Source organism: Nyctibius grandis, chromosome 2 (assembly GCF_013368605.1).
Source record: "Nyctibius grandis isolate bNycGra1 chromosome 2, bNycGra1.pri, whole genome shotgun sequence".
NCBI lineage: Eukaryota > Metazoa > Chordata > Aves > Nyctibiiformes > Nyctibiidae > Nyctibius > Nyctibius grandis.
In genome coordinates, this window is record NC_090659.1 from 92,643,735 (window position 1) to 92,657,016 (window position 13,282).

General features: G+C 46.2%; 1 protein-coding gene across 2 annotated transcripts in view; it reads right to left on the reverse strand.

The window, feature by feature from the left end:
* Window positions 1-13,282, reverse strand: part of EPSTI1 (epithelial stromal interaction 1) — a 63,655-nt gene that overhangs the window by 10,974 nt on the left and 39,399 nt on the right. For both annotated transcript variants that reach the window (XM_068395373.1, XM_068395374.1), the window contains exon 8: window positions 1,421-1,504. In XM_068395373.1, coding sequence (XP_068251474.1) covers window positions 1,421-1,504 — 84 coding nt within the window. The remainder of the gene's footprint in view (window positions 1-1,420; window positions 1,505-13,282) is intronic.

Sequence of the window (13,282 nt, forward strand, 5' to 3'; positions counted from 1 at the left end):
CAACATATATCTGAGGGACAATTATTGGAGCCTTTAAAATACATATTATTTACAGTAGGTTTGTAAGTAGTGCATTACTCTGCACAATAGGTAGAAGCAACTGTGAAGGCAAGGAACGCTTGGAACTGTGTACCAAGAAAGAGCAGCCTTGGAAGCAGCCAACACCTTCTTAGCAATCTGTGGAAATCAGTAAAGAGTCTGAAGCTCTACAGGAGTCCCTTAAACCAAATTCATAAAGCAGGGGCATGCTAATTCACGTCGGTAGTTATTTTCTCTATGGAAGAATAAATGTAAAGAATAAAACAGCTACAGGCCTTACACCCGTCAGGACCAGCTTTCAAAGATTTTTCCTCTATATAGTTCCTGGGAATAAGCATATACCTAATGGGAAAGCAATTAAGAGCCTCCTTTTTCCCCGTCTTTGTTTCCAGCATATTGGTTGCTAGAATACTATGAAATGAGGACACTTATCCCCAACATCTAAAGAAAGATACCCTTGAGAGGGGCTGAGTCACTTGTCCAGTTGTAGCAGAAACTCACTGCGTGGAATTTGTTGCACTAAGATTCTGCTGCTGGGGAAGTATTTTAACATTAATTTGGTTGTTAGTAACAGCAGAGACATAGCAAGAGGCTCAGTATCTGCTAACGTTTTCAAATGATTTGCAGTCAATTCTGCCCTCCTCATACTTGCATACTCTGACCTGGATCCAAGACAGACAACGTAGCACAGTGTTATCGCCTTGTGCAGATGAACTTTATGTGGATAAGGTACCTAAATCCATGCCAGAGGGACATGGATTCAGATGTCACATGCCAGATGTCACATGCCAAAGGGACATGTGGTTCAGATGCATTTCAGAAGATGGAGTTCAACTCCGTGCCAACTCCAACTTGCAGTTACGGCATGCCTGCTTTTTAGACAATTGAAAACTCTTCATTTAGGTGGTTAGCAAGGGAACAGAGAAGCATACAGACTTAACAGCAAATCTGAGTGCTTCCACATCCCCGTTGGGGAGGCAGGGCACACGGGCCTTGATTATCTAGAAGGAGACTATTCAGAGTCTGACATCATCATGATTATCTCAGCAAGATTACTTCTGCCTGAAATAGAGGAAATGGTTTCCTTAGTCTATGAAATCAGGTACCATGATCAAAAAATGTTCTGCACAATTGTTCAAATGGAGAGGTGAACAGGAGCTAGTCATCCAGATGCAAATAGCCTTGAACCCAGAAGATAATTGTCCCATCCCTGTCCAAATTTTACAGCTTGGCTCATCTCTCTCAGCATCTTTGAAAACAGTGACTAAATCACTTTTGCTAAAGAGAAGCTCTGTGCATAGGCTACAAGTAATCAATTTATTTAATTGGTTTCGCAGCATGCAAAAATGATACAATATGCAGAGTGTTAATGTATAATTACCTTCCTCCGTTGTTCTTGCTTCATTTCCTCTAATCTTCTGTTTTCATCCTCTCGAAGAGCTTGCTTATAAGTATGGCTCCTAGTCTGTTGTTTAGCAGAGAATATAAACATATCGGTGTGAGGAGATGGGGGGACCAAAATCCCCAACCTTATTCCCAAATCTTTATATAGGTAATTCACAAAACAGAAACAGTTGAATGATTCCAGTTACTTAAAAAACAGATTAGTCTAAGACTAGAATTTAAACAAGAAGTGGTCTAAAGCCTCTCAGTCATTCAATTTGCCTGAATGTCCATCTGCACATCACAACAAGGCAGCCACAGCACGTGCTATTCCATATCCTGGTGGCAAGCACAAAGATACCCTGAGTAGTCAGAAAACACAATCAGGATATATGATAGAGAGATGGGTATCCTGGGAAGAAAGAAAAGTGCTGAAAATATTACCAAGATAACAAAGCAGAAGGGGGGTGTGGTAACAGAGGGGAACCCAGGATTATTTCCATAGGAGTACTGGAAAGCCATGTGTAGTTCTTAGCAAAGAGCCAGCCTACCATTAGGATTTTATAGGATCCTTAGGATCTTATGCACAGGACCTTATACTGTAAAGTCTTTGAGCAGGGACAGAGTGTAGCACAATAAATAATGAGCCACTATAATTTAATACAAGAAGTGTGCAGGTTTGACTTTAGTGAGGAATTTGTTGCAGGTCTACACAACGTTCTCGAAACTTGATATATGCGTGCAGAATGACACCATTAAAATGACAGGCACATAATTTGCTAAAAAGACTGAATAGAGAAAGCAATTATTAATAGCTCAATTTTGAGTTGGGAGGAGCTGTTACATGTGTCCAGGGAGACTCATTCTGGGTCCAATATTATTCATTACCCTCCATAATGGCTTGGAGAATTGTGTGGAGTGTATGTTAATCAAGTTGGAAGACAATAAAAATCTACACAGGATTGGTAATACTTTGAAAGACAGGATTAAAATTAATTATGAGCTTGATTAAATAAGCAGGCCAAAAAAGTCACAAATGACAGAGTCACTCCAAAGAAGTCAAATTTGTTCACTCACATCAGGTAATATTTGACACTGATATTTAAACTAGATGTGCTAAATTAATATCACTATCAAAGAAATGATGTGAGGGAAAAAATCCCATCAACATTATATTGTCCTAAACTTTTTTTAGATCATGATCTTTAAATTACAAAAATCACATATATATCTATGTCCCCCTTTTAACATGCATGTCAGGCACTTCCTAAGCTTATCACACTTCACTATTTCAAATACATTGTTCCTGAATCTTTTAATTACTACAGACAAAGGACAGGTCCAAGATAACATCAAAAATTAAGAGTTCAAGTTTTCCCACTGGTTTAGCATTTTGGTAGTACGCCAAGTTTATTTAGATAACAACTCATTGGTTATGTCCTTCAGATTTCTCACACAGAGCACAGAGGCTGTGTCTATGCCTATAGACTGTACCTCATCCAAGTTGCTTGGGAAGACATTTTGCTAACTGCATTGCTGCATTATAAGCAAGTGAAGAATTGATTCACAAAACTATCAAAATGCTGCCATGCAAAAGACAAGTATAATATCAGATGGTATTAATAAAGAACAGTACAGATAAACTACGTATTCTGTCTGCTTGGATACTAGTGAAGCCAAAGATGAACTATGGTAGGTACTTTGGCATAACTTATTAAGAAACTCCTCAAAAACTGGAACGAGAAAGGCACACATAGGTAGGTGAAGTAGAAGGCAAAGGCTAAAAGTAAGACCTGTGCACCTGAAAGAATTCAGTGTTCCTTCAGGCATCCACCCACTTCTGTACAGATAGAAGTTGAGATAGCGAGTTGAGAGTTTGTGGGTGCGAATTAAGGGGCAGGCTGGCAGGGGTGATACTGTTGTGGGTGTCTATTACAGGCCACTGGATCAGGATGAGGACGGTGATGAGGCCTTCTACAGGCAGCTGAGAGCAGTCTCGCAATTACAGGGCCTGGTTGTCGTGGGGGATTTCAACTACCCTGATATTTGCTGGGAGGCCTACTCAGCCAGCCATCCTCAGTCCAGGAGGTTCCTCCAGTGCATTGATGATAACTTTCTGATGCAAATGGTGGATGAGCCAACTAGGAGAGGAGCGCTGCTGGATCTTATCCTCACTAACAAGGAGGGTCTGGTTGAAGGGGTGAAGGTTGAGGGCAGCCTTGGTTGTAGTGACCATGAGATGGTAGAGTTCAGGATCTCATGTGGCAGGAACAGAATAGCTAGCAGAATCACAACCCTGGACTTCAGGAGGGCCAACTTTGGCCTTTTCAAGCAATTGCTAGGGGAAATCCCATGGGACAGGGTACTAGAAGGTAAGGGGGCCCAAGATAGTTGGTTAGCATTCAAGGACTGCTTCTTCCGAGCTCAAGATCAGAGCATCCCAACAAGTAGGAAGTCAAGGAAGGATACCAGGAGACCTGCATGGTTGAACAGGGAACTGCTGGGCAAACTCAAGTGGAAGAAGAGGGTGTACAGATCGTGGAAGGAGGGGCTGGCCACTTGGGAGGAATATAAGTCTGTTGTCAGAGGATGTAGGGAGGCAACTAGGAAAGCTAAGGCCTCCTTGGAATTAAACCTTGCAAGAGAGGTCAAGGACAACAGAAAGGGCTTCTTCAAATACATTGCAGGTAAAGCCAACACTAGAGGCAATGTAGGCCCACTGATGAATGAGGTGGGGGTCCTGGAGACAGAGGATAAAAAGAAGGCGGAGTTACTGAATGCTTTCTTTGCCTCTGTCTATACTGTTGGAGGCTGTCCTGAGGAGCCCCGGACCCCTGAGGCCTCAGAAGAAGTCAGGATAGAGGAGGAATCTGTCTTGGTTGATGAGGGCTGGGTCAGGGAACAATTAAGCAACCTGGACGTCCATAAATCCATGGGCCCTGATGGGATGCATCCGCGGGTGCTGAGGGAGCTGGCGGAAGTCATTGCTAGGCCACTCTCCATCATCTTTGCTAAGTCGTGGGCAATGGGAGAGGTGCCTGAGGACTGGAGGAAAGCGAATGTCAGTCCAGTCTTCAAAAAGGGCAAGAAGGAGGACCCGGGTAACTATAGACCGGTCAGCCTCACCTCCATCCCCGGAAAGGTGATGGAACAACTTGTTCTTGGTGCTGTCTCTAGGCACATCAAGGATAGGGGGATCATTAGGGGCACTCAGCATGGCTTCACCAACGGGAAGTCATGCTCAACCAACTTGATAGCCTTTTATGAGGATGTTACCCGGTGGATAGATGATGGTAAAGCTGTGGATGTGGTCTATCTCAATTTCAGTAAAGCGTTTGACACGGTCTCCCACCGCATCCTCGCAGCTAAACTGGGGAAGTGTGGTCTGGATGATCGGGTAGTGAGGTGGATTGTGAACTGGCTGAAGGGAAGAAGCCAGAGAGTGGTGGTCAATGGGACAGAGTCCAGTTGGAGGCCTGTGTCTAGCGGAGTCCCGCAAGGGTCGGTTCTGGGACCAGTTCTATTCAATATATTCATTAATGACTTGGATGAGGGATTAGAGTGCGCTGTCAGCAAGTTCGCTGATGACACAAAACTCGGAGGAGTGGCTGATGTGCCGGAAGGCTGCGCAGCCATTCAGAGGGACCTGGACAGGCTGGAGAGTTGGGCGGGGAGAAATTTAATGAAATATAACAAGGGCAAGTGTAGAGTCCTGCATCTGGGCAAGAACAACCCCATGTACCAGTACAAGTTGGGGGCAGACCTGTTGGAGACCAGCGTAGGGGAAAGGGACCTGGGGGTCCTAGTGGACAACAGGATGACCATGAGCCAGCAGTGTGCCCTTGTGGCCAAGAAGGCCAATGGCATCCTGGGGTGTATTAGAAGGGGTGTGGTCAGCAGGTGGAGAGAGGTTCTCCTCCCCCTCTACTCTGCCCTGGTGAGGCCGCATCTGGAGTATTGTGTCCAGTTCTGGGCCCCTCAGTTCAAGAAGGACAGGGAACTGCTAGAGAGAGTCCAGCGCAGAGCCACGAAGATGATTAAGGGAGTGGAACATCTCCCTTATGAGGAGAGGCTGAGGGAGCTGGGTCTCTTTAGCTTAGAGAAGAGGAGACTGAGGGGTGACCTCATTAATGTTTATAAATATGTAAAGGGCAAGTGTCATGAGGATGGAGCCAGGCTCTTCTCAGTGACATCCCTTGACAGGACAAGGGGCAATGGGTGCAAGCTGGAACACAGGAGGTTCCACTTAAATATGAGGAAAAACTTCTTTACGGTAAGGGTGACTGAACACTGGAACAGGCTGCCCAGAGAGGTTGTGGAGTCTCCTTCTCTGGAGACATTCAAAACCTGCCTGGACGCGTTCCTGTGTGATATGGTCTAGGCAATCCTGCCCCGGCAGGGGGATTGGACTAGATGACCTTTCGAGGTCCCTTCCAATCCCTAACATTCTGTGATTCTGTGATTCTGTGATTCTGTGATATGAAGATACCACACCAAAAAGCTGAAATCCAAGTCAGTCCTGGGGACATGAGCTCACTTGTCGTTGCAGTTCAATGTTCACATCATACAAAAGGCTGCAGAGCTGGGTCTTCCCTACCAAAGAAAAAGCTCCCCACTGTTTGGAACATGGGATGCTTCAAGAAGGAGGTAGAAGTGGTTTCAAGACATCTTTTCTCCCTTCCCATAGTCCTTCATCTTGCCTGTCCGCCTAGGACTACAAAAGACAGTCTGAAAGCCACTCTTCTGCAACTGACCTTCTGCACAGCAATGCTGGGCAGAAGTTGGCTCCTTCAAGGTATGCATCTGCCCACATATGCTAAGATTTCTTTAGGGTTTCCAGAGACACAGAATGACCTGAGGAATGAAAGCGGAAAGGAACCTATTTTCAGTATCACCTTCCCTTTTCATGCAATGGAAACCAGGAACAAATACTAGAGGCAAGACAGAGCTGTTATATTTCTATTTGCAGCAATTTCTATAATGGGAGGGTCTTGCACATTTCCAGCGTTTCCAAGGAAATATGGAGGTAAATCTTTCCCTCTCTTTACTCAACTGTTGGTGTTTAAGTTTGTACACAACAGAGGGCTGCCCATACTGGATACTTCCAAGTTTCTGCTCACTATTGCATGTAACGACAATTTATGTCCACTTGGCATCCTTCTCCCTGTCTTCCCCCAGTTACAAACCTCCTGTCCTGGTTTGGCCTAAACCAGGCCGATTTTCCTTTCAGTGATTTTTACTTTCAGCTAAGTCTCCTCTAACTAACTGCATGTTTTTGCAGACAGTGTCTGCTTCCAGGACTGATAACGCTCGAAGTTTGTAGTTATCACTGAGGCACCGGTAGGGATGTTGTGCAGAAAGGCTCTTGCTGTACTTATTCTTGAGAGAAACCAAGGTCACTGCTGAATTCCTCATTGCTTACGAGTGAAGAGCCGAAGGGGGGTCGCAGCTGCAGTGGGAAGCAGACAGGGCAGGTGACCCAAAATTGACCAACGAGGGTATTCCATCCCATACACGTCATTCTCGGTATAAAGTGGGGGGATCACGAGGGTCTCGCGCTCTTTCTGCTATGGCCGGTGTCCAGGGAGGACTCCGTCTGTTTTCCTGCTGCCCCCGATCCCGATCCGTGCGTTCCTGAATCCAGCTCTCGACCATCGCTAGGCCCAGGCTGGGCCTTCCCGGAGCCTGCCCTGCAGTGCCGGTGGTGACGTGGCTGACTTCAGGGGAGCTCAATCTTGGTTTTGTATATATATTTGTATATATTTGATTATTTTTATTATTATTATTATACTTTTTTTTCATTATTATAGTTTATTAAAACTGTTTTAATTTTCCAACCCAGAAGTCTCTCTCCCTTTTCCCTTTCCCTTTCCCTCTGGGGGGAGGGGGGGGGATAACAGAGGGCATCTGCCGCAGGTTTAATCGCCAGCCCAGCTTTAAACCGTGACAGATTTATTGGCGCCCAACGTGGGGCTCGAGAGTAGCTCCGACAGGTTGCTCTGATAAGTCGAATCCCAGCTCCAGTGGGAGGAGACCCGGAGAGCTCAGCCAAGAGAGTATCAGATTTCTTCCTTTGAGATTTACGAGGGGTTGGAAATTAAAACAGATAGCTAAGATGGTAATGTCATTTGTGAGCCTTGTGTTACCTCTTCTCTTTATAAAGCTTGTTTTACAGTTATGTGTAATGATACCTTACTTGCCGTATGCGCTGTGTGTTAGTGCTTACGTGTGGTTTAACAGGGCGTGCTGGTCAAAATGTGTCGTTTCGGTATGGGTTGTGATACTGATTTATGTCGTGATAAACTGGGCAGTCATTATTCCGATCTCTTATCTCTATGATACAATGATGGGCAGCTTTAATCGCGAATCGGTAGCTGCGCACACCGGGCGTCTTTTAACTGATTTTGATAGTATCTGCTCCTTTTTTGCCAAGCTGATTCCTGCAAAATTCGAACAGGGCATGTTGTTATTTTTGGGTGTCCTGTATGTGTTACTGGTGTGCTATGTGATTAGATGTCGGTGCAGCAACAGCGGGAGGTATCATGCTGCCCCTGTAACCAGGAGAAAACACCGAAAGAAATCAACTAGTAAAGTGAAGGATGATGATTCAGAGGCTTCTAAGGCAGAGCCAGCACGGGACCCAGGTGAGGGCCCTTCTCAGTCAGAGTCAGGGCCTGACACAGAGGGGGGTTTCCTTGATCGTCTTTTTAAAGAAGGCCCATTACACAAGAAGGACAAGAAAGGTCCTTCTAAAGCAGAACAATCACAGGAGGACTCGGACTCGGAAGTAGAGATAACCTACCACTCCTTATCCCTGAAAGAACTGCGAAATATAAGAAAAGATTTTAGTCGTTATGACGGTGAGCCAATAATTACCTGGTTGCTCCGATGCTGGGATAATGGGGCAGATAGCATAGAACTGGATGGTAGAGAAGCCAGACAGTTGGGATCCCTGTCCAGAGATGGTGGTATTGATAAGATGCTTCCAAGAAGGTCGAACAGTATCAGTCTCTGGAGGCGACTCTTGTCAGCTGTAAAGAGCAGGTATCCCTATAAAGATGATGTTATGAGCCACCTAAGCAAATGGACCACTATAGAAAAAGGTATTAACTACCTTAGAGAACTAGCTGTGCAAGAGATCATTTATAAACACCCTCAGGACATTGTAGATCCTGTAAATCCTGATGAAGTGGAATGCAACCGATCCATGTTCCGGAAGGTTGTGAAGAGTGCTCCACCAACACATGCCCCTACATTGTCAATATTAGTCTGGGGAGAAGATGCTATGGCACGACCTAGTGTGGGCGAAATGGCTAACTATATGCGACAGTATGAAGATAGTATTTCTTCCCCACTGCAGGCCCGTGTCTCGGCTGTGGAAAAACTGACTAAGGAAAACAAAGACACATTGAAACAACTGTCAGACAAACTGTCCAGGATCGAGAATAAACTTGACTCTCTACCTACACAGGCCCGCGTTGCAGCCTTTAGGAGGCAACGCCCTCCTACTGGACCGGCTCAAAGGAAACGGAACACGTCACGAGGTATCCTGTGGTTTACCCTGCGTGATTATGGGGAGGACATGAACAGATGGCATGGACAACCTACCAGTACCCTACAGGCACGAGTACGTGAGTTGCAAGCTAACAGAAATACCAGAGAGAATTTTTCTAGGAGGATGGCTGCTCCAGTTACCAATGAGCAGGACTCCAGTCAGGGTAGATGGGCCTCAAATCCTTTTTTTCCAAGAGTGAATAGAGGAAATGAAGGTCCAATCCCCGTGAGCAGCACGAATCCAATCTTTAATTAGAGGGGCCCTGCCTCTAGCCAGGAGGAGGAGAGGGATAACCGGATTTATTGGACTGTGTGGATTCGATGGCCTGGCACATTAGAACCACAAAAGTATCGAGCCCTGGTAGACACTGGTGCACAGTGCACCCTCATGCCATCGAATCATAAAGGGACAGAATCTGTCAGTATCTCGGGAATAACAGGGGGATCTCAAGAGTTATCTGTATTGGAGGCCGAAGTGAGCCTAACTGAAAATGAATGGAAAAAGCACCCCATTGTGACTGGTCCAGATGCTCCGTGCATCCTTGGCATAGACTACCTTAAGAAAGGGTATTTTAAGGACCCAAAAGGATATAGATGGGCCTTTGGTGTAGCAGCTGTAGAGACTGAGGACATTAAACAGCTGTCTACCTTGCCTGGCCTCTCAGAGGATCCTTCTGTTGTGGGGTTGCTGAAAGTTGAAGAACAACAGGTGCCAATTGCTACTGCCACGGTGCACCGACGACAATATCGCACCAATCGAGACTCCCTGATCCCCATTCATAAACTGATTAGACAATTAGAAAATCAAGGAGTGATTAGCAAGACTCGCTCACCCTTTAATAGTCCTATATGGCCAGTGCAAAAGTCTAATGGAGAATGGAGATTAACTGTGGACTATCGTGGCCTAAATGAAGTTACACCACCTCTGAGTGCTGCTGTGCCAGACATGCTAGAACTTCAATACGAACTGGAGTCAAAGGCAGCCAAGTGGTACGCCACTATAGACATTGCTAATGCATTTTTCTCTATTCCCTTGGCACCAAAGTGCAGGCCACAGTTTGCTTTTACCTGGAGAGGTATCCAGTACACCTGGAATCGACTGCCCCAGGGGTGGAAACACAGTCCTACTATTTGCCACGGACTGATCCAGACTGCACTAGAAGAGGGTGGAGCTCCAGAACATTTGCAATATATTGATGACATCATTGTGTGGGGTGATACAGCAGCAGAAGTTTTTGACAAAGGGGAGAAAATAATTCAAATTCTTCTGCAAGCTGGTTTTGCCATAAAAAGAGGCAAGGTCAAGGGGCCTGCCCGGGAGATCCAGTTTTTAGGGATTAAATGGCAAGATGGGCGTCGCCAGATCCCGATAGAGGTGATCAACAAAATAACAGCTATGTCCCCACCAACTAACAAAAAGGAAACACAAGCCTTCTTAGGCGTTGTGGGTTTCTGGAGAATGCATATTCCAGATTACAGCCAGATTGTACGCCCTCTTTATCAGGTGACCAGAAAGAAAAATGATTTTCAGTGGGGCCCTGAACAACAACAGGCTTTTGAACAGATTAAACAAGAAATTGTGCATGCAGTAGCCCTTGGACCAGTCCGTATGGGACAAGATGTTAAAAATGTGCTCTACACCGCAGCTGGGGACAATGGTCCTACCTGGAGCCTCTGGCAGAAAGTGCCAGGGGAGACTCGAGGTCGACCCCTAGGATTTTGGAGTCGAGGATACAAGGGCTCTGAGGCCAATTACACCCCAACTGAAAAAGAGATACTGGCAGCATATGAAGGAGTTAGAGCTGCCTCAGAGGTAATCGGTACTGAAGCACAGCTTCTCCTGGCACCCCGATTACCAGTACTAGGCTGGATGTTCAAGGGTAAGGTTCCCACTACCCATCATGCAACTGATGCTACATGGAGTAAATGGATTGCATTAATTACACAGAGGGCTCGAATAGGAAACCCTAATCGCCCAGGAATCTTAGAAGTGATCATGGACTGGCCAGAAGGCAAAGACTTCGGAATGCCACCAGAAAAGGAGGTGACACGTGCTGAAGAAGCCCCACCTTATAATGAACTACCAGAGGATGAGAAGCAGTATGCCCTGTTCACCGATGGATCCTGCTGTCTTGTAGGAAAGCATCGGAAGTGGAAAGCTGCTGTATGGAGTCCCATACGACGAGTCACAGAAGCCACAGAAGGACAAGGTGAATCGAGTCAATTTGCAGAGGTAAAAGCCATCCAGCTGGCTCTAGACATTGCTGAACGAGAAAAGTGGCCAAGGCTGTATCTTTATACTGACTCATGGATGGTGGCAAATGCCTTGTGGGGGTGGTTAAAGCAGTGGAAGCGAAGCAACTGGCAGCGTAAAGGTAAACCTATTTGGGCTGTTGAACTGTGGCAAGATATTGCTGCTCGGCTAGAGAAACTAGTCGTGAAGGTACGTCATGTAGATGCTCACGTACCTAAAAGTCGGGCAACTGAGGAACATCGAAACAACCAACAAGCAGATCAGGCTGCTAAAGTGTTCCAAATAGATTTGGACTGGGAACATAAAGGTGAACTATTTTTAGCTCGGTGGGCTCATGACACTTCAGGTCATCAAGGAAGAGATGCAACATACAGATGGGCTCGTGACCGAGGGGTGGACTTAACTATGGACTCTATTGCACAGGTTATCCATGATTGTGAAACATGCGCCGCAATTAAGCAAGCCAAACGGTTAAAACCTCTGTGGTATGGGGGGCGGTGGTTGAAATATAAATATGGGGAGGCCTGGCAAATTGACTACATCACACTCCCTCAGACCCGCCAGGGTAAACGTTATGTACTTACCATGGTGGAGGCGACCACCGGATGGCTGGAAACATACTCTGTGCCCCATGCCACTGCCCGGAACACTATCCTGGGCCTCGAAAAGCAAATCTTGTGGCGACACGGCACACCAGAGAGAATTGAGTCGGATAACGGTACTCATTTCAAAAACAGTCTCATAGATAACTGGGCCAAAGAGCATGGCATCGAATGGGTATATCACATCCCCTATCATGCACCAGCCTCTGGGAAAGTTGAACGGTATAATGGGCTGTTAAAAACTACCCTAAAAGCAATGGGGGGTGGAACCTTTAAAAACTGGGATAAGCATTTGGCACAAGCTACCTGGCTAGTTAACACCAGAGGATCTATCAACCGAGCTGGCCCTGCTCAGTCAGACCTTTTACATACAATAGAAGGGGATAAAGTCCCTGTGGTGCATGAAAGGAATCTGTTGGGAAAAACTGTCTGGGTTCTTCCTGCTACGGGCAAAGGTAAACCCATTCATGGGATTGCTTTTGCTCAAGGACCTGGATGTACTTGGTGGGTGATGCTGCAGGATGGTGGAGTCCGATGTGTCCCTGAAGGTGATCTGATCTTGGGTGAGAATACTTAATTCTGAACTGCATGATGTTAATTGCTGCATAATACTAACAGTGTTCATAAGTGTCTTTCAGGTTGAAGCAGTGGTGATGAGACCGGAGCTAGCTGCAAGTGGCGTCCAGTAACCTCCTCGAGACTGACATCTTTAACCTGCAACCCGTGGGCACGAACTGTGACAAAGCTCATATCATCTCTCCTACCCTGGGAGACTCCTAGTCAGATGGAAACCCACAATCCTGAACTAAATGAACTTGATGAACTTTTTTTTTGTATAGAGATGAATCATAAACTAATGTTATCTGTATATATTTTAAAATGAAAAGTTAGTGGTGATCTGAGTATGACGTGAATGGTATGGAATAAGGGGTGGAATGTCCTGGTTTGGCCTAAACCAGGCCGATTTTCCTTTCAGTGATTTTTACTTTCAGCTAAGTCTCCTCTAACTAACTGCATGTTTTTGCAGACAGTGTCTGCTTCCAGGACTGATAACGCTCGAAGTTTGTAGTTATCACTGAGGCACCGGTAGGGATGTTGTGCAGAAAGGCTCTTGCTGTACTTATTCTTGAGAGAAACCAAGGTCACTGCTGAATTCCTCATTGCTTACGAGTGAAGAGCCGAAGGGGGGTCGCAGCTGCAGTGGGAAGCAGACAGGGCAGGTGACCCAAAATTGACCAACGAGGGTATTCCATCCCATACACGTCATTCTCGGTATAAAGTGGGGGGATCACGAGGGTCTCGCGCTCTTTCTGCTATGGCCGGTGTCCAGGGAGGACTCCGTCTGTTTTCCTGCTGCCCCCGATCCCGATCCGTGCGTTCCTGAATCCAGCTCTCGACCGTCGCTAGGCCCAGGCTGGGCCTTCCCGGAGCCTGCCCTGCAGTGCCGGTG